We start from the raw sequence: 25784 nt of genomic DNA, 5'->3' as shown, positions 1-25784 counted from the left end.
AAAACAACATTACACTGAAACGCTAACTAGAGCTGATTTATTATTGTCAAACACAGCTGTTTTCACTCTCTGACTACATCAGTCCTATGAGAAATATACAAAGAGACAAACAGCAGAATCATTTTTCAACAATAAAACAACTCATGTTTTCCTTTTGTTGTGGATATCAGAAAAAAAAAAAATACCTCCGTTTTACTCCAACAAACCATCCTTAAAGCAGGAACACAAACCGTCTCTGAATTTCTATTAGGCAGAAACAACCAGTCTCATGAATGTTGAGCAGCTGCTGACTGACAGATGAGGTGGCATGATAGAGGCCGAGCAGAAAGGAGGATAACAAGCACTGGGTGGAATACTGGTTTACACTGAAAACCGGTTATAATTCTTTCTGTGATATGAATGTTTCGTATACTGCAAGACCGGTACATAAAAAAAAAACACTATTTGAGGGACAATCCTTTTCACTGTTGCATCACACATGCAAAGGGCTTAGCTGGAGAAGTAACTATGGTAGTAATTGCAACACACACACACACTCAACTGTGCCGCTCCCTCTTTCTCTCCACCAACCACTCAATATGAGAGCGCACACACACACACACACACACACACACACACATAACTGCACTCTCTCTCGCTGGAGCACTCACTCATGCTCATGCATAAAAAATACCGTTGTACACCATGAAACCTTTGACATTTTGAAAAATACTGTGATATAAATGTTTGGTCAAACCGCCCAGCACGTTAACAAGCTGTGAAGTATTTTTGTCCTCTGCTACTTACTTGACAGTGGTGGAGATGCGAAGGTGTCGGATGCCAGGGGTTGGGAACTGGCGAGAGTTCAAATAGGAGATGTGCTGCATGACCTTGTCAAAGGCATCAATGTCGTCACCCTCAATGGTCAGAGAAGACTGGTTAGGGTTGAACTCCACCTGCGAAGAATTCAATGTAACAGCGTGTGTTATTTTAACACTTTTATTTACACCTAAACATGTGAGTCATCAGGGGGAATCGAGAGAAAATAATATCACAAGAATCACAAGTTTGTTTGAGACATATAACTATTTTTTTGACATTTTCAATACATTCTCAAGAAATAATCCAGAGAAAATGAAATATTATGGAAAAAAGTCAGGTAAATGAACAGTGCTACTATTAATAATCAGGTAAAATATGGTGTGAATGAAAGCAACTGATCGTCATTCAGTAGAGTTTAAGAGTTATTCATAAATAAATATTATATCTATGTGGTATATGTGGAAAAAGCAGATTATTGTGCAAAAGGGTGTTGGTTAGTACTCTTCAACGATTGGATGATGTTTCTTTGAAAAATGTTAAAATATAATCAAGCAAGACCATTTTCCTTTTAATTTCAACATTAAAATGACTTTCAAGACTGCTTTATAACTGTTTTAAACCCCTTTATATGTTATTGACTGCTTCTCCTGGAATCCCAAAGAGGATGGAAACATATATAGGCTACAGAGTCCTCTTGATGTACCTTTATACTGTACCATCAATACTTTACTATAGATTCATCCTGACTGAGACACCTTCCACCCTCCTCACCTTGACAGTTGAAGCTACTTCCTCAGGCAGCTGCACATCCAGACCCTCCTTGCAGGTGTACAAACAGTCGATCACCTTCTTGTTCTCTACTTTGCCAGAGCGGATCATCAGTCCTGCTAGGTTCCCCCGGAAAAACTGAGCCATTCGACCGTTACCGCCTGGACACGTCAGGATGGAAGAAACAAAGTTACTCAAGTGAACACTCCACAGACTTTTCTAGCCTGGTCATTCAAGCATTCCCTCTCAAGGTGCAAAGCTGGTGTGAACGGCATTCATGCAAGTTAGAATGTGTGTCCATACAAGGCCTGTGGCCCAGAGAGCCAGACAGGAGAATGATGAATGATATAAAATATAAAAGGCTGTAGACACATGCAACGTCTGCAGGGTGAACTGCTGCCTTACTGTAGAAAAAATGACAACAGAACAAAAGAAAAACCAAAGGAAGGGATTATCTACGATAGTGATGTCACCTTGATTAATGCAGAAATGCTCTAAATACACATTTAACTTTAAGTATTGTTTTGAGCTGCACAAATCCCATTAAGTCAGAGGTGGAACAACAGCAATGTGTCTTTCTGCTAAACCATCATGAGAATAAATCTGCACCACTGCAGAGTCGGTAACAAACCTCATCTCAAGGTCACAGTGTGTGTGTGTGTGTGTGTGTGTGTGCTGCAGTTGTAGTTATCTGATAGGGAGGAGCTACTGCTTTTGACCAGAAGGTCATGTTCTGAAAGAAGAGCCAGCACATTCAAAATGTTGTAGCCATGTCAGAGCTTTGTCCTCATTATATGTCTATTTCTGTTTCTGTCTCAGGTTGTTGTGAAAAACCGCCTCGCTGCTGCAGTGAGGTCAGTGTACAAATACATGAAGAAAATGGCAAATATTATCTGGCAATGTAAATAAAACAACAAAAAAACAAAACCACACCAATCTCATCCATTGTGCGTCATGCTGCTAATGGTTCTCTCTTTATCTAGAATGTATGAGAATCATTCTAGTCAAAATGACATGAAAATGCAGTTAGCGTGGTGGGACATTGTGGACACATGAAATAAGGGAAAGGCTTGAGAAACCTGAGGTGGACTCAGAGACTGTCTCAGTGTCATTGTCATGTCCTGAGTTGTCTGTAAAGGACAGAAACAAGAGAGCAGGGAGAGACAGGGAGGAAGATTAAGGAGCTGCAGGAAAAAATTCAGACGCTTCACACGAGGCCGGGGTGCAAATCAAGTGAGAATCTGAGAGAGAGAGTTAATACGGCATCATCTGACAATGAAATAACAAGCGTGTTATATTTTACACAGAGAACATCAGAGCAAAAGGAAGTAAACAAGCAGCATTAAAGTACATTTCCAGAAAATAGACAGTGTTATGCCACTTCGCACTAAAGTTAGCAGAGACACGGGGAATATTTAAAGCCTGGTGAAGCAGCTAAAAAAAGGTGATCAACATCATTTCCATCACCGGTGGTTCACCCGTGGGTCACATGAAATATGATGTCACTGATGTGCCACAAACTATACGAGTCTGAGGAAGAGAACAAAAAGAAACCCCATAGCCCTCAGTGATAACGTTACAGTGGTCACTATTTTGGATATTTAACTTCGGTCTCTTCTCAAATCAATCGTTGAGATGAGCCGAATGATGAATTAAGTGATACTGAGAGCTTAAGTAAGAATCGCTAAAAATATTAATGTTAACTAGGCTAAAAGCTATGCTAGAAGACTAATGCATGACGTAGTGTTGCAAGAATGGAGCATCAGAGTCATTTTGATCTCTTAGAGGCTTTGTTACCACATGGATTTTTTTATTTTGGCATTTTGTGTTTTTTTATGATCGGCTGTGGTTTATTGAAATTCGCATTGAAAATGGGTTTGCAGGGCTTTTATTAACAGGTACAGGCGGGTGTGTTATTGCATTAGACATAATAACGGTTAACGGTTCCGTTACAGAGCTTTATGGATATGGGCATGTGTGGGTTTTAAAAAATGTGCCCTTGCAAGACTCTGTGGTACATTGCTGGCAAAAATAAGCAAACAAAGTTCACTAAGGTATTTCTTACTGATTCTGATCAGAGCAGAGGCCAATAAAACATGCAAGTATTGCAGTCATTTGGCCTGGGAGTGAATGTCGATTAAACGCTGGTAAAAAAAAAACAGGATTAAATTGTTATTTTGACCAGTGGGAATGGGGTATTACAGAGGCAGATTATCAGTAAGAGGAATTCTTTGTGATTTACTTGTAAATGAAAAAGTTTTTGCCAAAAAAGAGTGTTACAACCCTTCAATTTTGCTGCAGTCTTCTATTTAAAGAAAAAAAAAAAAAAAAGGGAGAGAGAGAGAGAAAAGTTTACCTTGCCAGCAGGCACCAATCGTAAGCTGGGTTGCAATCTTAGAGGCATGCAGTGGGTAGTCCTCTGTAACCAGGAAGGGCTCGAACGTGGTTCCATCCACAAACAAAGACACAGTGGGGAACTCCACATTCAGCACATAGTGATGCCACTCTTTGTCACACACCTGTGGACCACACAACAGAGGGAATGAAAAGCATCCAGACTGTGAAAGCTACATGCGATATGCTCTCCCAGGCTATCGGTCTTAAAATGTGTAGTAGTCGTGTTGACTGACCTGGTCAAGCTTCCAGTGAAACTCGGCTGGTTTGTAGTTCTCGGCTTCTGATGGATCCTGGCGGAGAAGCAGGATCAGTCTGCAGTTGTGGACGTAGAGGGAGTAGTGGTGTCTGTTCATCTCTGCAGAGGAGAAACGGAGAATAAAGAAAAGGACATGAAACCAAAACGATTCAGGAGACAGGTGATGACAAGTTTTTATAAAGTATGCGAACAAAAGAATCTGTCAGTCAGTTAAAATAATCTTATTTTTATAGCCCATAATCACAGAGCAGTTTACTTCATCTAGCTAAAACTGAACTGAGGATTTCATAAGAGGCCACAAAAACACAACATCAAAACTGCCACACAGAAATAACAGAAGGGAGATCACACCAGAAATCTGGTGTGATCTATGTTTTTTCCCCCTCCTATTTACTACTGTTGCCTAAGAACAGTAAATTAAATACAAACACTAATTACCAGCAAAAGCTCCTAATTCTATGTCTGATGACTTAACAACAATAATCCCCTCTGGAATATGTAACTACTGGGATTTTGTCATGTTAAGTTCTGGTTCAATGACTTCATAGGTTCTCAGATGAAAAATAAAATCAGAATGACTTATTTATTATTTTTAGCTTAATGTAAAAACATGAAAACATAAAACGGAGAAAAGAGCGAACACAAATACGATGCATTCATGACTCTGTGAAGCAGACACTGTATGAAAAGAGGTCATGAATGGTGCTGAGATCATGGCTGTGGGAGCTTCCTGCCCAGGCCACAGTCATTCTGATGTAATCCTTCTTATATAAGCAGCCGGACAGAGACTGATCAACTGCCTCCTCCTCACTGGACACTGACTTTACAGTCAATAAGATTAAAGAGCTTAAAACTACAATGTTTGTTTGTTTTTTAATCGCATATACAGGTAGAATATTCTCACTTCTGTAAAAACAGAAATATGTCTAAAAGCTATCATACATTTTTGACAGTACAAGTCTAAAGGTATAGTGACAAATATAGTTGCAGTTTGACTTAATCATGAAAATGACATCTTTGACACTGTTGTTACCTGTCTTGTCAGAGTTGCAGAGGATGGTCTCCTTCTCATGGGCTCCAGGACCGTGTCTCATCCACACAGAGATGGTGAAGGGCTCCTTCAGGCTGGTGCTCACCATGCCATCAGGGACCTTGACCGCCTGCGTGCCGTTGAACTCAAACACCTGGTCACTGTCGTGTCCGTTGTCCGTGGGCAGCCCCACTGTCCAGTTGACAGAGCTGCTCGGTGCAGGCAGGAGCTCCACAGTGCCAGAGCTGGCTCCTAAAAAAACAGACAGGAAGCAAGCAAGCAGAAATATAGGTGAAAATATCAGGCCTATTTTGATTCCATCTAATAAAAACTGCAATTTCCAGTGGAGCAGCTACTTACCACACAGTTTGTGCAGTGATTTCTCAGAGTAAGTGTCACGGTCACAGCCCTTCCCAATATGGTTGGTTTCCAGTTCGATATTAGCTCTGATGGACGTGATTGGCTCATCACAAGTCTCCAAGTGCATGCTGGGGAAAAGGGCCAAGCTTCCGGTGCCAGGCTCATATTCAATCCTCTTATTGAAACCTGAAAGGGTTAGACAGAGTAGAAAAAAGGTAAAGACACATTTGTTTAGGACAGCACACAAAAAAGGTGAGAATAGTAATGAGTCATCAAGTAATCAAAGGCCTCATTCAAATTCAAGGGGAAACCAGGGTGAATCAGCTCAATAAAAGAACATCTAACCAGTGATGGTTGGTTAAGTTGAGTCAGTAAAAGAGAGTCTTGATACCTTGCCAGCTGGGTTTGCAGGTGGGTTTGACGCTGATCTTGACCAGCACATCCTCCGAGGCGCGGTTCTTTCCACAGTCGTAGGCGGTTACAGTCAGCTTATACATGTGCTCTTTACCATAGTTCAGTTTCTCTGTGTTCTTAACAAAGCCTGAGGACGTAAAAAAAATTAAAATAAAAAAAACCTTTCACCTGATAAGAACACACATAACATTTTACATTGTGCAGAACTGCAAAAGAGAATCTGAGCACACAAAAAGTGACCCACTTTCAGGCTGAAGTAATATAATGGTAGCGCCTCTCACTGACAACATGGTAAGAATCTTACAATTAGGCAGTAATATAATGGTAAAGCCGTCTTATTTCTCATGCAATTTCCAGGCAATTGCTTGGTAATGAGATTAACCCCTAGTGCACATGCAGCACAGATCGCACCATGCGCACCCTTGGTAAATTGCCGTGGGAATAATACATAACTCCTTAAATGGACATCCTGGGGGGGGTGTTTATAGGTCACATCTCCAAGGCTTTACAAGATGCTTCTTTTTCGCAACAATAATTGTGCAGAAGTCACAAAAAAGACAGTTTTTCTTTTTTTTGTTCATAAAACTGAGCCAAGCCATTTCAAACTTTTAATAAATTTCCAAATATCACAAATGACTGTTGTATCGATTAATCAGTCTGAGTGTTTAAAACAAGGGAATTAAAACAAGTTTTCTTAATTTTCTTAAATGTGAATATGTTCTGGTTACTTTGCTCCATACAACAAAGAAATCCTTAAAACTGAATAATTTTGGTTGGTGGCCAAAACAAGACATTTGAGAACATCATCATTTCCAGGTTTGAAAATGCAACATTTTTAACACTCAATTAATCAAGACGATAATTGACAAGTAATCAATTGTGAAAATAATCGTTAGTTGCAGCTCTACACAGAAATCTGACTTATATATTTTTATTCCAACAAAGTGAAGGAATTGTGTCTTCGGTTCCTTTATTTCCACTATCTGTCACAACTGAACAGTGTTACCAACATTATATATCAAACTGATCTGTCATATTCACACCAATTTGAATTTCCTTTAAGTCAGGACCAGCATCGTATCTGCTCAGCCTGGATGTCTGAGGTCTGCAGTCCAGCCACATGATTAACTTGGGGAAAAAAACGATTTTCTTTTGCAAGAAAAGCTAATTAATCCTATGGCTGGACACAAATGATCGACCAATCGGAGAGACACTCCAAGGACACGGACATTATCTTGCGAATGACAGACAGGCAGTGTTGTGGCACCCTTGTTTACACAGATCAATAGAAAACGTGATGTGTGTAAATAAAATTGACGCTTCTAAGAGGCTGTCCACACGAAGTGTAGGTCAGTCAGCTTAAGTTATTTATCCACATGGAAATTGCATTTTTGGGAAAAAAACGGGTCCCAGAGTGTGGGAAAATCCCAAAACACCACCTTTGTCTTTTTGTGTACACAATCTATCTATGCTTCTGTGATTGTATACATTTGTACACAGTGTGCGTTTAACTACTCGAGTGGATGAAGACGTTTCCTGAAAGGATGCCATGTTTACGGAACATTTCTACAAAATGACAAAGAAAAAAGAGTGCATATGTGCGTTCCACATGTTTTTGTGTGGACAGGTTCCTTTTTAAGACCACTGAGCGAAGGTCCTTACCATCTTTGTCGATGGTGAATGGCACATCGGGGGTGACGATCTCGTAGTTGCAGATTTGACTGAACTGGAATGAGCAGTCAGCGTCCACTGCCTCCACCTTCAGGATACTATCGTACTTCTTTCCCTCGATGACTGTGGCTTTGTAGGACTTCTCCTTGAACACGGGAGAATACTCATTGATGTCGTTCACTTGGATGTGAACAGTGGCCCTAATGGGACAAATAATTTAGGTTAGGGCTCGGTCATCCTTAACCTTAGGTACATATTCTATTATTATATTTCCAGATGACTAAATTAATTAATTCAGTCAAAGAGTTAATAAAGTAATATGTATAATCCTGACAACTAGACCTCACATCATATGACAAAGAAAGACTCATTTGGTACTGAATAATCACATGGGGAATGGTTACTGTCTTTCTGTTTGTACCATCTTCTGTTCTTCTTGTATTTGTCTGCAAGTTTCCAAAATTCTAAATAAAACTAGTCTTTCATTCATGTTACCATAGTTACCAACTGACTGTGGAAAATTGTAGAGATTGCTTTGTGCATGACTCTCTCAGCAGTTCAGATTTAATAATTAAGTTTTTGAAATCATGGTAAACTGAATTTAATGTGAACTGAACACAAGCTAATTCTGAAAGTTCCCTTAATTATCCTGCATACAAATGAGAAGGGATTTAAATTTAATGAGCTGTTAATATTCATACTTTTCAGACAATTTCAGTCTAAAAAGTAGGAATACTCAAAGTTAAGATCTGCCCAGGGGTTTGTGTCCTGCCAAAGGTTGACTCACTTGTGTGATTTCTTCATGTTGGCACCATCAGGACCCTCTCCACAATCATAGGCTTGGATGGTGAAGGTGTGCTCTTTCTGCAGCTCACAGTCCAGCTTGTCCTTGGCCCGGATGACGCCCTCACCAGTGGACTTGTCCAGGACCACTGCCTCAAAGGGGACATTCTGTCCGTGGATCCTGAAGCCGCAAATCTCACCTGAACACGTCAAGAGTCAATGAAGAGTTTGTCAGAATGACTGACGACAGGTGTGAAGTTTTATTGTTAAAAAATAAACAATTATGTTCAAGCAAAAAAAAACAAACAAACATAAATTCACGCAAAAAAGATCAGCCACGGTTTTTGGGAGCCAGGGAGTTGTAGATTGGGGTGGGTGGTGTCTGTGGAGGAAGCCCAAAAGCACGGTCACATGGGTGAGTAGATTGGGGGAGGGGGGCTGGGTTGGGTTGAGAGGGTGTGGGATATTTAGTAACAGTAGACAGTGTCTTTTTCAAGCCACCGGAAAACATTGCATCCAGTCATGCAGGCAGAAAACCGAAAGGATGTGTGAACAGGCATTTCACAGGAGTACGTAAGATATTATTAATGAAAGTCATGAAACCAAGACCAAAACTTAAGTACATACAGAACAGTATTTAAATTGAAGATCATTTTTCTCTGTAATGAATAAAAATGACCATATGAAACTAAAAGGAAATTAACAAAAGGAATTTTTTTGCAAAATTAAAATTCTTTAAAAAGCACTGTGATAACAGGATCCAGCAAAATCCAGCCATCTTAAAAAGTCTGTGAAAGAAAAAAAAAAGTTCTCAGACAACACCTCAAATATATTTGTCGCATGACTTAAGGAAGTCTTCCTGTGTAATTTTGCCTCTCACCCCAAACTACAGAAAAAAAAAATCCAAATTAAAATGATAAAATCAACTAAACTGATACAATAACAGTATTCAAACAAAAGGTACTGGATGAGAACTGGGGTTAGAAATATCAACTTGCTTGACATCCACATCAAATGACAACTGCAGCCATGCTAATGGTAGAGATTAGTGGTGGAAAATTAACTCAAAAGAGATCCACGGAGGCAAAGATGCAACAACAGAAACTTTACAGCAGAGAGAGTTTGCATTAGTTAACAATCTCAGCATTTGAAGGTTTAAATGTCAGAAAAATCCACAGGAGTCACTGTACCTGCATAGACCTGATAGATCACAGAGGGGCACGTCAAACATCACATCACAAGTGCCTTTTCTCTTTCTCTGTTCTCTTTAAATATCAAATCTATCATTTCTACTCCAATTGCCATGAGGGTTAAGTTATGGAATCATCTCATGTGCCAATGTTTTTTTTTATTTATTTAATTTGGATTTTCCTTCCATATTTTTATCTGAAAGGACTGAAATCGACAAAATGAATGCAAAGTGACTGACTCCTGTTTAAACTTCTGTTTAAAGCGGCTTTCTGTTTCCTGGTGACAGCTGAAAAACTGTTAGGGTCTGCAAACTGCAATGGATGTCTCATGCACAGATATTTCTAAGTACAATCAGCCCCAAATCACACTTTTCATCCAGCTGTAGGAATTTAAAAATATTCAGGGTGAGAAAACAAAACAAACAAAAAAAAAGAAAAATCGAGAAAACCAAATGGGGAGATTACAGAGCATGGCGGGAGTTGCTGTGTAAACGTGTGGATGTGTTTTTTGCGTTAGTGGGTTAATAGTAACAACTCAGCACAAGGCAGAAGAAAGAGCCCAAGATCACCTTCTTCAGTGAGGGTCACCTCAAAACTCTCTACAAGGAAGGGAGAAAAGATAAATCCAGATCAGTTAGAAGAAGAGTTGGAAGGCTCAGGGAAAACAGAGGGAGGACAGGAGGGAAACATAACTCTTGCTCAAAGCTTACAAAACATTTAGCAAGCAAAGAGTCTTCTGGCAGTTGAAAGAATTTAAAACAGGTAAGAAAGAATGGCTGTCTCAAAAACATCACAATAATATTTTTGTGCAGACTACTTGATCAGTTAATTCACTGTTTAATAATAAAATCCATACTGCAGAGTCTTTTCCCAATTCAAGAGAATGGGAAGATGAGAAAAAGAAATCTCAGGAGCACACATTCATACAATGATGAATTGATGAATTTCTGCTCGACTGCTTGTTTTAAAGCCCCGGCAGTCAGGGCCTCCAGTGGGATGGACCTGGACATTTTACGATAACATTATACTTCAGAGATCAATATTCTTTATATCCAGTGATGTATATTTATGTGAGCACATGAATAAAGTCTCTCACTTTTTTCAATTGTCATGAATGTATAATTATATTTGTCTTCCTTGAATCAATTAACTTTAAACTTATTTTGACGTTTGTGGTTTAAACGTATGACAGACAGGCCTGACTAAAGACATGTAAAAAACACAGAAAGACACATTTAAAACCAGTGCTAGAGTATACTGCAGTACATATCCATGCACATGTAAGTCAAGCTACACTTGCCATTAACTAGGGCATTTAGTAGACTACAGTCCTTATACCAGTATACAAACACTAGCAGGGAATAGATTACTAACATACTAACGTGTGTCTGCCTCTGCTTCCATGTCTTTCTATGACACAGCACTACCATAAAACTATAATTTGGTCTCCTCATCTGTCCAAAAACACACTGCTGTGCCAACTTAATTATTTGTGAAGGCTCCAAGTCATCCAGGTCACTTAAGTCAACTTACCTCAAGCAAGTCCAGTTGCCTACAACTACGGCTTACTTCAGACAGCTTCTCTATTATTTCAAATATATTAAAAAGCCCAGGGTTGGAACTGTGGTACATGCACAGACCACCTAGGCTTGTTTGAGTCCAAGTGAATGTACACATGCAATTATAATTCAACTCATCCACATGATCTAGGTGTGTTAAGCCACTTTTCCACTACATGCTCCCTACACGACTCGACTCACCTTGGCACGGCACGGCTCGACTGTACAAGGTTTGGTTGGTTTTCCGTTACTATAGTACTTCCTTGGGCGGGATCATGACAGCAGGTTTGCATCAAACTGCCGTGACTTTGCTTTACATGCGACATACACAAACTAGTGACGAGTGAGTTGTAATGCAGTTATTTTTGATGTACTGAATCACTAGAATCCGTAAATTAAAAGGATTTGTTCACAGAATTGTTCAGAACTTCCTTCATGACAGGAGCACAGACTCCATCTGACTCAAAACTAAAAATAAATGAAATGTTGGAGATAAACACAAGTTTTCAGGATTTTGAAGTATTTTTAATTGATCTATAGTTCAGCATTGTTTGGTTTGATTCTTGTGTCTGACGTCTTGCTCATGCCTCTTCCAGTGGCGGCACTCTGACCAAACAGTGGCCAGCAGTCTGACCATGTCACGCATAGTATCGGCTCAGCTCACTTGGAACCTCATCAGAACAATCGGTACGGTACAATTGCAATGGAAAAGCAAAATAAACATGCTGTGCTGAGACGAGCCGTGCTGGGTGCTGGGACCATGTAGTGGAAAAGTGGCATTAGTTCAACACTGAGAAATTCCATTTAATACAATTTCAGTCAGACTCTTGTTAATATATATTTTGAAACCCTGGTTTTAGTCATATTTACACAATAACTCAGTTATTTCTGCAGTCATGTAAAAGCTCTGACTGCAGACAGAGGCTTCTTGTCCATGCCTAACATTCACCTATTCACCGATCTGACTGAAGAGCCAATGATTGGGCATTTGGACGGCCTTTGGGTCAGCTTTACAATGAACCCTGTTTGTATGCACAGTTGGGGCCAGCTAGAAGGAGGCTTACACAGCCGGGCTGGTCAGCCCTCCTGACACGTGAGGCCAGATTGCTCGCTCCTGAGAGCGACTTCACAAGGACACACGGTCCATTTACACAACTCAAGCTCATCAAAAAGGCTGAAACAAAAGAGACAGGCTCTGTATTCAGTGCTAATTTACTGTGAGAGGAGACAAACTTTGTGTGGTGGGAATATTATTAAAAGCCTTGACAAAATCATCGCAGTTCACAAACTTACAGCCCGATAATCCGATTGCTAATGAGTTTTGCAAGCCGCGACCAATCACCCATAATCAGCACATGATCGGCAGTCGCTCTCGGGAGCCATCACATTTTATTTCCCACATCTTTGTGAAGAATATTACATTTGGCTTTGCCTATGACTGGCACAGAGATGTTATCTAGCATTTTTCTTTTAAAAGAAGGCTATTTCAAATGGAGTGAGACTACTGAGTGTGAAGAGCACAGCAGACAAAAGATCGCACAGGTCATGTGATGTGAAATAATTTCCACTGCTGTGGTGTTTTGAATTCTTGCCAAAGTCAATCCTGATGTGATTAAAAAGCCCCAGAGCCAACGCTGCCTTGGTACATAAAGCACACTAATTGTGCTTCACCACTGGGAGGGAAAATAACATGAAAGAGAATTTTGATCTGAATATCAAAAGGGCGAGTCTAGTGTATATGGAAGCCAGCTGTGTGTCAGAATAACAGACATGTCATAATAATTACATGTGGAGAATGCCAACAAGCCACCAAGTCTGCGACCAAGTGTTCATAAACCAATTATCCAACATTGAGAACTGAACCAGTGATCTTTTAATCTATATTGAGCCTCCACAATGGCAAAATTATTAAGTGTTTTTTTTTTTTAATTTTCACAAATAACTAGTTCAGTTGAAAAATAACACTTTAGCAAACAAAAAAGAATATATATAAGCTTGCATTCTTCATTACTGAAGATTGGGTATGAGCCAATACAATCGGTATCGGTCCGATACTGGCCAAAATTGCTTAATTGGACATCGGCAAAATATAAACGTAAAATCCAATATGATCTGTAAACCCTATTTGCAGCATAAATGCTTCACAGAGCACAGAAAGCATGCTGTAAAGAGCGATGTTCGCTACCTACCGTCATATGAGATGTATCTACAAATGTCTTTTACTCAGTTGGAGCAAATGGCAATTAATAGTGTGGTAGTAAGTGCATCACCAATAAATTATTATTAACAGCTAAGATGTTTAAAAGAGGTAAAAGACAGTGGGAATACAATGATATTATATTGGTATTAGCCACAAGTAAAGTCTTTGATTTTCTCTATCCCTACGCTTTAATGTAAAGTCTTATTTGTGTGTTTAGTCTCCTTACTTTAATGTCAAATGAGAGATGCAAAATATTATGTTTAGTGAGACTGAGACACTAGAGGAACAAGGAACAGCAGCAGCAGCAGCAGCAGCAGAATTAAACCTCCTCTCTTACCTGCATATCGTAGAGGAGCATCCTTATCCAGTGCAATCAGAGGAGGGTCCAGTAGCACTTTGTCATCGTTTTCAGTTACGATCCCATGGTAAGTCGTCTCAATCCATGGTTTGTGCTTATTCACTGTGAGAAACAAAAAGAGAAAACATGAGTGCCTACAATCAAAGAAAGGTCTATACAAATAATGTGTGTAATGTTTTTTTTTCCCTCTCTCATCAGAACAAATAAGCAATTTCAAACAAAAATCTTTGTCTGCACTGTCTATCACAACACAATCATATAGTAATGGTTTTAGTTTGGGCACAGCACCACTTTATTATAATTACAGCGTCTGACTGCGACTCTTGTGCAAGAGCCATTTACAAAAGGCTCTTTTTAAATTTACTGAGTCAGTGCAGCAGATAAGTTAATGCCCTCACTTTAACCCCACTGATTAAGATGATCAGTTACCTGGGTCTTGGATCAAACTAATCTATTGTACTGCAGCATTATCACAATCAGCAGGGAGATATTACTGACAAAAGTTAAATAAGAGTCCCAAAAAGGAAACAGGTGTGGTAATTAATCTGTGGTTAACAACCTGCATTAATTCAGAAAGTGTCATCATTTGCCAGTAGTTATAGGAGAGGTTTCTTTAGGAGTTGCAGTGGAGTATTTCCTGAGAACCAAAGCTACATATGAAGTATGACTAGTAAGTAAGCCAACTGTTTGGCTTTTAAATGATCTACAGACACCAGTCCAGGACAAGAATGTACAATAGTGCTTCAAGATTAGATTATTATAATCAGGGCAATGGTCTCAACTAAACGCACTCCAAGAAATCATATTTGAAACTTAGCAATGCTATTTAAGCAGAACTTATATTATGAAAGGCATCATTGTCCAAGAACAAACTCTTTGTCCTGTTTAAATATTGAGAGATACTTACATGCTTTATAAGAACCAGACATTACTTGACCTTAATTTGTCATTAAAAGCAATGTGCAATTAGATTCAAATATTCACATAGCCCTTGTCAAACACTTTGATATTGTGTACTTATAAGTCTTAAAATTAAAGAAATATACTCCAGATTTAATAATTAAAACATCTAAACACAAAAAGAACTACATAATTTAGAGTAATTCTCAGTGATAACTTGATCACTGAAAATGAATTAAAAGCTGCTTGCATGGAATTTGTTTGATATCGACATCACAATATTGAGAATGAGGTACAGTATCTTCAGGGTGAATAAAAAATAAATTAATTAATGACTGGGTTAAAACATTTACCATGGCAATATAAGTTGACGAGAGATAAGTAAGTAATGAGGTGATACAGAAATACAGAACATGCAACAACTATTTCAGGCCAGACTCAAACCTGGCACATGTACTTAAACCACATTTGTCAAAAAGGTCTATTGATTTAGTAGATTTGCAATGACAAACAAATAGTATATGTATAGTAAATTATGTGTAAACGTCTCTGATGCTGTAAACTCAATTCCATTGTAAGTCGCTTTGGATAAAAGCGTCTAAATGACATGTAATGTAATGTAATGTAAACTGCATAAAGCCTCCCTATTCCTTCACATCTCTGGTTTGTGTCCCGTATCTGCAGTGCTTGTCTACGGTGTTTGCAAGTCATTTGTAATTAATCAAGCTCAATAAATCGTCTGCGCTCAGCATCTTGTGACCTCAAGTAAAGTGGATGTCTTTAGACAGATTGCCAGGACAGACTACTACGATAATCTGCTTTAGCTTCCACAGAGTCACAGTTACGGGTAGTCGGGTCCTTCAGATTTTAGTAGCCTTCAGCATCGAGATGTACTGAATCAGGGCCAGCACTGAATGGTACAACATCAAGCAAACATTAAAGTCCTCCAGTTCATGGAAAAACATCCATTCATTGTCTACCTCTTTATCCTCCACATGAGGGTTGTGGGGCCAGTGGAGCCAAATAAAGAGAAAGGCGGGGTACACCCTGGACAGATTGCCAGTCCATCACAGGGCCAACACACAGACAAACAACCATTCACTCTCACATTCACATCGGGAGGAAACCGGAGCACCTGAAGGAAACCTGCTTGTGCACAGAGAGAATACGCAAATTCCATACAGTTACCGTGTGGCCTGAATGGCAAACATTTCAGTCAAATCATTCCTAGTTAAAAACGGCCTGCATCTGATCTATAAATGTCTATTTTAACTTAATTTACTGTTATCTAAGATGTAGCATTTAAAAACAACAGAAGAGACCAATTTACAACAGTTTGAGAGGAGCACTTAAATCAACTGAGGAAAAAGAGATTATACAATTATAATAATTATAAAATACAGTGTAGTGTAGAGTGAAGACGATGCTCTATCAGGCCAAATTCACATGCAAAACACACGACTACTGTGCGTCAGCAATTAAATCAAGGCACTATTCAAACACACACACCATATATTAAATTAACCCTAATGCACAGTTTCATCAAAAGCATGATATACATTTTGTGAAACTGGCAACAAGACCCATTTGAGAAGACAGCTTCATCTCCCTGAATGCCAGCCAGCACTGAATGGGAAGACCAATCACAACAGTGCTGTGACTTGCTTGGCCGAGCAACAAAGAAGAGATATGCATAAACGCAGACACTATTGCTCACGGAAACTGGGTGATTTATTGCATGGTATATAATATATACTACCTGCAGGATTTCTGTGATTATTAAGGGAGAGGAAGCTTTGGGATTTAGGATGGAATAAGATTTTAAAAAGGGCTTTGAAGTAAAGAAGTCTGAGAAGGGCCTGCTGCTGTAGCACTGAGGATGCTTCACATGGAAAAGGACAGCCTTTTTCTAAATTTGACTAAATTAGGAAAGTAGTTCATCTCATGCAAAGCATACTTACCATTGGTCTGATTATATTCTACAGACTCAGCCATTACCTCACTTCAAAGAAACTGATAAAGAAATCTCTAACATACAGTAGAGGATGCTGGGGAAGCACAATGTGTTGTATATTAACTGTAGTGTTGACTAAATGTTCTAATAATAATAATAATGTGTCAAAAAAGGTAAAAATGGCCTGATACAAATACCCAAGTGGAATGAAAAAAAACATTCTGCATACTTTTAAGGTAGTCGAATACAAAAATAATGATCCAAGAAACTACTTCCCTTAAAACTGCCACTGAAAATCTTTTTTTTTTACTATAACACTATACTGTACTGTACTGTGGGGCTGAGGCGGAGGACAAAATTGGACACCAGTGACCCTCTGTTATATTTCTAGCCACACATATCAATTCAGTGTGGGGAGTTTCTAAACACATATATTATGGGCTGATATTGCACTGACGCTAAATCATTTTTAACCTTGCAATGTCATCATATGCCAAAAATAACCCAAAAAATACAGCAGCAGGCCAACCCTACAATATATGGAATCCAATACCAAAACATTTATAAATCTAACTCTAATCTGACAAATGACATTGCCTCTGTAAAATGACAAACACACATGAAACCTTATGTGTGCAGAGACAGGGTCACTGGAGACAGCAATCCTGTTGTGCAGCAAATCAAGCCAATACCATTTCATCCCATAATGGAATGCATCCATTTTATTCACTGGCAAGGTCAAGTACAAACAGGACATCAAACAAAGCCTGCCAAGTACTAATGAAGAGCAAGAAACTAAAGTTACACAAGTGATGTTTGGCTGGAATCCACTTTTGGATGTTTTCAGATGTCCTACAGAGTGGGATAACTCTGAGAAGAAGCAACATCGAAATGCAGCCGTCTGCTGACACAGGTGAACATTACATGTCATTTAGCAGACACTTTTATCCAAAGCCTTTTTCAATACCAGTCCACACACCCACACTGTGCTTTCTCCTTTTCTCTCTCACTTACATCTCTGCCCACTTCTTTGGCATTTTTCTAAATCAAGCACTGGGTGAATATTGCTGCAGATCTCTCAGTGTTATGAAATATTGGTTTGACAATTAAGACATTTATAGATATTAAAAAAAAAAGATACTGTCAAGATCATTATTACATCAAACACACTGCAATGTAAATATGAGAATGTATAGGTAAAAGCTTTCTCCATTTCAATTATCCGCATTCATGCACTCATTCAGTCCATTTCTATGTGGAGGAATATGTACTATTTTTAACAACAAGATGAGCCTTCATTAATGTTTAACCATTTGTTGTCCACTCTGAGCCCCAAAGAACAGGATAACATATGCTGTGTTTCCATCATAGTACAGTACGGTACCATTACTTGGTAGATGGGGTGTGGGCTGTGCCCAATGGCCACATAGCGTGGCTTTGTACTGGTACAATGACATAGAACACAACAGACAAGAATGGAGGATATCCAGCACCTTTTTTTTCCTGCTTGGGTTGTGGCTGTTTGTCTCAACAAGACATCAACATTTGTATTAGAATAGGCATTTTCTTTGACTTCCATGGGATATTTACACCGATTGGAAGGAAGTGGCGTTTTTCTGTCTCCCAATCAGCTGACTGTCGTGGGTGGAGCTAGACAGGTATTACTCGTAATGCAAATGCAAAACCAGATGTACCAAACCAAACCTTTCGGTGGAAATACGATTATAATGGCCATTGACAGAGGCACAAAGACAAATCCCATTTATGACTGCCAAGCTTTTTATTGAAGCCTAAGCTATAACGATTCACCTGTTAATATAATGAAATGCTTTCTGTAAGAATGTTAGGGCTACAATGGACCATGATAATCCTGACATTCAACAGGACACCTGTATACGGCTCTATCCCTCCATACCACTGCTGTTCTATGTTCTCTATCATATTCTTGCCAAAAACTTAAAATAGGCTATAGACTATAACTTTCACTAATTTTAAATGGGATAAACAAAGAAATATGACACCTAAGTAGAGATTTCCTGCAAGAGAAAGTAATAATTCTGAGTTTTGCATCCAATGTAGTAAATGTAAGCTACAACATGTTCAAATTATCATCTATTACAACACAGACTATCCCTTATCAATGTGATCACACCAAACCTGAACATCAATTTAAAATATGTGTCCGGTCTGACCAAGTGCATAAAGCAGAGAACCAGCACAGCTGTCTAGATTGTAGCATCATAACTGCAGCAGATGATCAGTCAGTAATTATAAGAAGAAGGCTAGGAACCTCTGAGGGCTTGTTGTGTAATAATGATGTTGCAGCCAAGTGTCACGACTGTGACGCGTTGTCAGGCTCTGCTTCATTGACTCAGCTCATATTTCACATATGATGCCTTCAAGCCTTCATTTTTAGTCATGGTTTGCCTCAATAATACTACAATCAGAGAATACCTGTACATCAACAAAAGGTAGACCTACAGAAAGTAAAAAGAGGTTATATATTGTAAATTATAGACTAAGCCCCAAGTAACAATACAGGCTCAGATTTGTTGAAAATGTTAAATTAGACACAATTATGAATACATTGAATTTACTGGCCAAACATGCCAATCACAGGCTGCATTAGTGGCAGCACAGTCTACAAGCAGAGTGTGCAGCCTGTCTTATTACTACAGGAGACTAAATAAAGCTTCTCTGTTGCCAGGTTGTTATTCATACAGTATTGGTCCCATCAGTTGCAGCAATACACTGAAGAGAAGAGAAGGGAGTGTCTGTGGTTGCTGATAGCTGCTGATAGCTGTTTCTAAGGAGATGACACAAAAGTTTGGGAAATGTGAACAGCTGTAACTGTGTAAAATATGCAAACACACCACCTGTAAAAACACAAGTATGTGGGAGACATTTCAAGATATTTTTGCACACACACCAATTAGTGATAGTGAATTTGACCTCTGCATTTAACCTATGCTTTTACAAACCAGTAGTGAACACCAGGGGGGAGCAATGGATAATTGGGTGCCTTGCTCAGGGGCACCCAACCCTTGATGCATACCTGGATTTGAACCAGCAACCCTCCGGTTACAAGCCCAAACTTCAGGGAAGTTGGACACTAATGGTGCGTCTACTCGCCTCGCCTCACCACGCCACGCCACGGTTTAAGTAACGTTTCCACTAGCATAGTAAAAATAGTACCTGGTACCAGGTACTTTTTTTAGCGTACTGAGTCGGTACTATGCGTTGATTGGTCAGACTGCCGGCCACTGGAAATACGCCATAATATACAGGTATATAATGTATGCAGATTTGAGTCACTGACACTTAGGGTTGACACTTTTATCCAACAATCCGATACCTACTTAGACTTGGTGGGGTTAGTTCGAACTTGAAACTTTCAGTCTTAAAATATACAGCCTAGAAGCACATCAGACAATCTGAGGTAATTTACCATACGGCCTACACTGATATCTTCAACAGAATACTTTGATATTTGTTCAAACATGAGTTTTAAAAAAGTGACAGCCCTATTGACAACATTTATGCTAGTGACTTTTAAGTCCATGGACCAAGAATCATCAACATACAATTTGCTAACACTCTGACAGTGGGCACACTCCTCTGTTTATTTTTGCCTCTCAAGCCTCTGAGCTTGTTGACGCAAGCCACCCGTATCACAGACTGGGGACTGTTCTTGCAAGACTTAAAAAATCTGAAAGGAAGCCCAGACCTTAAGGGCCCCTTACTCCCCAAACACCCCGCTCACACAGGAGAGTCTCTCAGTTTCCCTGCCAGGCAACAACATTTGTTTGTCTGCTACGCAAAGAGAGCGAACACACCCTGGATGACCGTAGCGCTGCACTGAAGAGGGGGTTGGGAGCTGCAGAGCCCTGAATGCAACTCAATCACCTCTCAGTGTAAACGACACAAAAGGGCCAGTGAGAGTGAAGTAGTGAGAATGAGACGGCCGCAGGTCTGCACAGGCGCACGGCTGAAGATGAACTGTGGCAGGTAATGTGCACTCTGGTTACCTGTTTCCCACGGAATCTGAATCTTAATGTTAACACACCCTAACAGTGAATAACTCTGCAGTGCCAGTTTATCTGCTAGATGTGATGGGATGGAAGGGAGGGGTCAACACAACCGGATAAACTTCAGAAATTAAATTAAAACCTGTATGCCTTTGGTAGTTGTTTTATAAAAAAAAAAAAACTTAAATACTGACATTTCAAAGAAAACCTAAACTCATCATTCATAGTTGAGGCTTTGTGGATTTAAAACATTTAGAACAGGGACTCTAGTGGCTGACACAAATTCAACTTAATATTCACAACTGAATGACCCATTCGTTACAGTTCACTGACTGCATTCAGCTGACGAAGGCACCAATGGGAGATAGTTGAGATAGCCGACCCAAATTTAGTCCAGAACTCTCATGGCCTGTCTTTCCAGGACAAAGTAACATTTTACCAAATCAAAATACTTCCAACAACTTAGCACATTCTGGGGATTATCTCATGTAGACATTCTTGAGAGGCTTGAGACGCGATTCTTTGAACAGTGACCACATTGTGACATGCTTAGTCAAGATCCCGACCTCAATGTCGTGGTCTAAAAGCCCTTTGTTCCTCTGCAGAAGCGCTGAATAAATACTGAAAACATGTAAGAGTTAACGTGTAGGAACAGGGCCTGTGTCTAGGACAAGAAAACTGTTAGTGAAGGAAACACACGGTAAAATGTTTCATAATGGTGCTTCTACTCCACAGAAGTAGTCACTTTGACAGCGTAACCTCAACAAACAGAAAACAAATTTAAATGAAATGTGATGTAAATTTAGTCCATCACTCAAATAGCAAGTGATTATAGTGCCACCAAGCAGCCATTTATAAAACACTTAGGAAATCAGTCTGGTATAATGTTGTTAAGAGGTTTCTTCCTCCAGATTCCCTGCACTGAGACAAATCTACAAGTACAGACAATGATGTCTGAGCATATGTGTTTTCACGCGCTCCTAGAGTTTCATGTGCGTTCAATCAGTGATGGAGTCAAACAGTGAAGTAGATCACTGTACATAATAAAAATTATCATATCAATCAAAACCACACACTGACACCAGTGTCATATTATGTTTAATTTTGCCAGCGGATAATAGGTAGGCTCAAATAAAAACACATCAAACAAAAGCAGTTCACCAATTTCACCAAATTACTATTCTTTGGCTACCACATTTTTAACCAGTTAATGTTATTTCTAGATTAAATCATGGTTAACGGTGCAACTAAAGTTGTGACTGTGCATGCATATAGTGTCTGTTTGCCATAACAGAGCAGAACAACACATGTCACCCAGATTGGTGGTTGCTTGAAAGTTTAAAGCAACAGTAAATACAAACTGTAAGCATATTTATTTCCCCAGAGTCATCTCAATTACTGAGTGATTTAATAATGTTGTCATCAGGGAAGAACCTCAGGGGTTCACCAGCACAATAAAATCTACTTCAAAAAGAAAAACTACTGACGTGATGCAATAACAGCATGACTATTAACTAACAGCAATTTTATATGGATGAATGGCGGGCGACTACAATAAATGAAGAGACTTGGAATTAAAACACTAGACCTGTATTATTTTATTCCAGCCATGTGAGGACTACATATATGTTAAGTCCATGGTACCATACAAAGCAGGACACAAATCCAATTTGTTCAACTAGAATTAATTAATTTGATGATGAATGAGCCAAGAAACTTCCCGTCAGGCAGCATTTCCTTTGTCTATCCTTGGGTGCCCAGCACTGGAGAACCTTGTGTATTTCAAGTAGACCTAACATTTAACTCCCGACCATATAGACACACAGCAGCTGCTCATGGTAACAGATCACATGGGTTAGAGATGGAAAACAAGTCTGTTATGGTGTCTTGCTAAAGACAACAGGGTGTTCAAAACCTAAAACATGTCGAGGCTTCTTCAACAGGCCTGCTACATAAGACACACACTTATGATTCCTTAGTGGTATTGTCATTGTTTATTTATCAAATACTGTGTGGGTATGAATTGTGAAGTATATCAAATAGGACTGTGTCTCTTCACTGGTCTCACAATTCGATAACAATTGTATAATAACAATTAAATTTGATTTGACAACATGATGCATCGTATCCTAAATTATCTACTACTCTATTTGCTATTTTTTCATCAGTTGATATGTAAAAATATGAAATTAAATATGAATTTAAACACTTCTTTACCAACGAAATTGAAACGTTTCACATCCAAAACTAAAACTAATGTCTCAGCAGTCGAGCTGCAGCTTCTAGCAGATGGGAACATCAACAAGCAACGTTACGTGGCTATAATCGATTTTGTTCCGTCACTGCATCGATGCAGAATCGTCCGTCTCCGCATTGCGATGCATCTTAGAAACACCTCTTGTATCAAGACATGTTTTTTTCTATAGATTATTGAATGAATCCTGAATGAGCCAAAACAAATTCAGCCTGTTTCTGAAGTGACAACATCAAATCGTTTTCAGAAGATTGAGACCACATGATTCAGGGAGAAGAAACACTATGACATGACACTCTGACACTTTAAAAATGTATCAACAGCAACAGTCATGAAAACACAAAGCTGGACTGCAGGTGACAAGAGGCAGCTCATGAAATACAGAAGTGACCTTTGGTCATTCAATGATATGCCTTCACCAAGATGGTGATTTCACAGGCCTCCTTTACTGATAAGGACTGGAAAGCCAACAGGTGTGTTTTACAAACACATTAGAACAACCTCAGTTACACACTACCTGGGACGAACTGCTTTCAACCTTTTCCGTTTGATTGATGAAAAAAGAGAAATTAAGTTACTGCCTGGCAGTGCTGTGCATACTCAGCTGCTCGACATGGCAACAGGAGTAAAATATGGCCGGACTAAAAGCCCCTGTGCTGATTTTCGTAGGATCAAACGTCCCTTTAATGGTCTTTATTCTGTTCATAGAGAACAAAAATGGGTGTAACATACAGAAGAAAACAGCTCACAATGGCCTCCAGCATTGGTGGCTGCCCAGGCATGCTGATATGGCCACACTGACTAATAATATGCACCTGCCTTCACACACACAAACACACATGCACACACACACGCCCTGTCTGGGGATCAGGCAGTCATTGGACTGAGTATAACCTAAAAACACAGTGTGAAGATTCTGACAGTAAAGAGAGGATTCATGTGAGCAGAGAGGTGGAGGTGGTCCGCCCTACTCTGCTGCCTGCAGCAGATAAAGGAGGCATGGTGTCCATCAGTGACATTGCAAATGAAGAGCTCATAGCCCCCATTTATATATATATATACATATATATAGATATATGTATACACATACACACACGTATAATATGTATCTAGATCTATATATTTATATGTATTATAAAGGTTTATATGAGACGTAATCACTGCACATTGAAATGTTAAATCCATAGATAAAACACGAGGATGTGAAGAGGATCTGCAATGCGTAGCCAACCAAGCTCCATCCTGATGAGAACACAACGATGCCAAACCAAGCATTAGGAATACTTGTGGGGAAATAAACCTTGGCTGCATTCATTCTGCATTTAAAATAAATGAAACATCTAATCACTCGCCTATATAAAAACGTGCTTAACTGCCCTTTGGTAGATAAAAAAGAAGAAGCGCAATACATGCGCAAGTTGACACAAAATAGGACAACAAACAACGCAAATGTGTGCGTTTGATTTATTTATTTATTTTTTAAAGGGGGACTTGAACCTAAAAATAGACTTAACTGCAGAACATGATAGAAGGGGGTCGATTCGTGGCCTTAACGTTATCTTTAAAGTACAATACATGTATTAGGGTGTATTTTTTTACTCTTGGATTACCTATGTGTATGTGATATAATGTTTGATTCTGGATTGACAGAGGTTAAGATTGACGCACTATCTCGGGATGAATGCACTTGCTACCGGCGGGGTACTTCCATCATCCCTCGGCTGCTGCGTCTGCTGCGGAGCTGAACCATCCCAGAACAGGTTAGTGAACACGCATCACTGTGAACCCGCACATTCTCACTAACGTTCTATCTTCTAACCTCCGCCAAGATAAAGAGGACTCAGTACAACCGCACACCACAATGCACATAGAAGCTGCGTGACAAAAACACGCCAGGGATGTACAGTAAATCCCAGCTTAGTTACCTTTAGCTGCCTCCACCGCACATAATAGTCCGAGGACCAGTCCGACAGCGGATGCAAATCGCGTATTCCCTCGGAACCGCATCCCGAATTCGAGTCAAACCGCAGCGACTTAAAAAAAATACGGTCTTCTTCTCCTTCTTCCCCCGTCAGTCAGGCGGAGTGTTTTTCTCAACAAGAAAAATAAAATCCAGAAGATGAGTGTCGGTTACCACGGTAGCTCTAAGATGGCCGTCGTCGCCGCCGCCGCTCTGCTGCTCTCTCTCCGCTTCAATCAGCGCTCCTCTGCGTGAGTATGGCCCGGCGCGTTCAAGGACTGTCGGAGATTTAGGTTGCACTGAAAGCGAGAGCTTCTTTCTGCTCAAGTGGTGTTGGTATGGGAGCCAGGGCAGAAACAGACCAAGCAAAAAATTAGTAATTACATAAGAAGATTAATATATTTAATAGATTAATTTATTTTTTGGAACAAAATGCAATATCAACTTCCATGCTGCTTTTGATACCGAAGACCTTTTTTTCCACTGAAATCTCCTGTAAAACAATGCAGGACATCTGGGACACAAGGAAACACAAAGGAAAGGAAAAGTTTACAAAGCAGGTGGATCAGATTACAGTTAGACATAAAAAAAAACCTTGGCTCCTATGCAGCTTTTTTTTTTTTTAGAATACTTTTAGGACTGTCTGTAAGGATGTTGTCCATCCATTCATCCATTTTCTACCACTTTGTGGGTAAACTAAACTAGTTCTGCATTTTCTAAACTGGATTATACCAACCATAGTTAGGCCTGTTTCTTCCCAGCTCTGACCGCTTCATGGCAGGTACTCAAAATCCAGATTTTCAGAGGAGACCGTGAAGGCAGCATGTGTCCAAGGGTGGCCAGTGACGTCAGTACTGTTATTGTGGGAGCATGCAGCTTGTTTAGCACAGACGACAAAATT

The 25784-nt window shown here is 39.6% G+C and overlaps 1 protein-coding gene across 4 annotated transcripts in view; it reads right to left on the bottom strand.

Moving 5' to 3' along the window:
• clstn1 (calsyntenin 1) overlaps positions 1-25118 on the bottom strand; it is a 33734-nt gene extending 8616 nt beyond the window's left edge. Inside the window, exons 1-13 of one of the 4 annotated variants that reach the window (XM_044039092.1) lie at positions 24849-25118; positions 13767-13889; positions 10240-10269; positions 8485-8680; positions 7689-7897; positions 6004-6153; positions 5613-5798; positions 5256-5504; positions 4200-4321; positions 3926-4088; positions 2649-2699; positions 1573-1730; positions 787-935 (exon numbers count right to left, since the gene is read on the bottom strand). In XM_044039092.1, coding sequence (XP_043895027.1) covers positions 787-935; positions 1573-1730; positions 2649-2699; positions 3926-4088; positions 4200-4321; positions 5256-5504; positions 5613-5798; positions 6004-6153; positions 7689-7897; positions 8485-8680; positions 10240-10269; positions 13767-13889; positions 24849-24930 — 1868 coding nt within the window. In that variant the 5' untranslated portion in view covers positions 24931-25118. The remainder of the gene's footprint in view (positions 1-786; positions 936-1572; positions 1731-2648; positions 2700-3925; positions 4089-4199; positions 4322-5255; positions 5505-5612; positions 5799-6003; positions 6154-7688; positions 7898-8484; positions 8681-10239; positions 10270-13766; positions 13890-24848) is intronic. The other 3 variants (XM_044039095.1, XM_044039094.1, XM_044039096.1) reach the window with 3 other exon arrangements.
• Positions 25119-25784: the final 666 nt, after the last annotated feature.

This window comes from Solea senegalensis, linkage group LG11 (genome assembly GCF_019176455.1).
Source record: "Solea senegalensis isolate Sse05_10M linkage group LG11, IFAPA_SoseM_1, whole genome shotgun sequence".
In the NCBI taxonomy this organism is placed as follows: domain Eukaryota; kingdom Metazoa; phylum Chordata; class Actinopteri; order Pleuronectiformes; family Soleidae; genus Solea; species Solea senegalensis.
The sequence above is the reverse complement of the archived record's forward strand: the minus strand, read 5'-3'. Positions and strand labels throughout refer to the sequence as shown.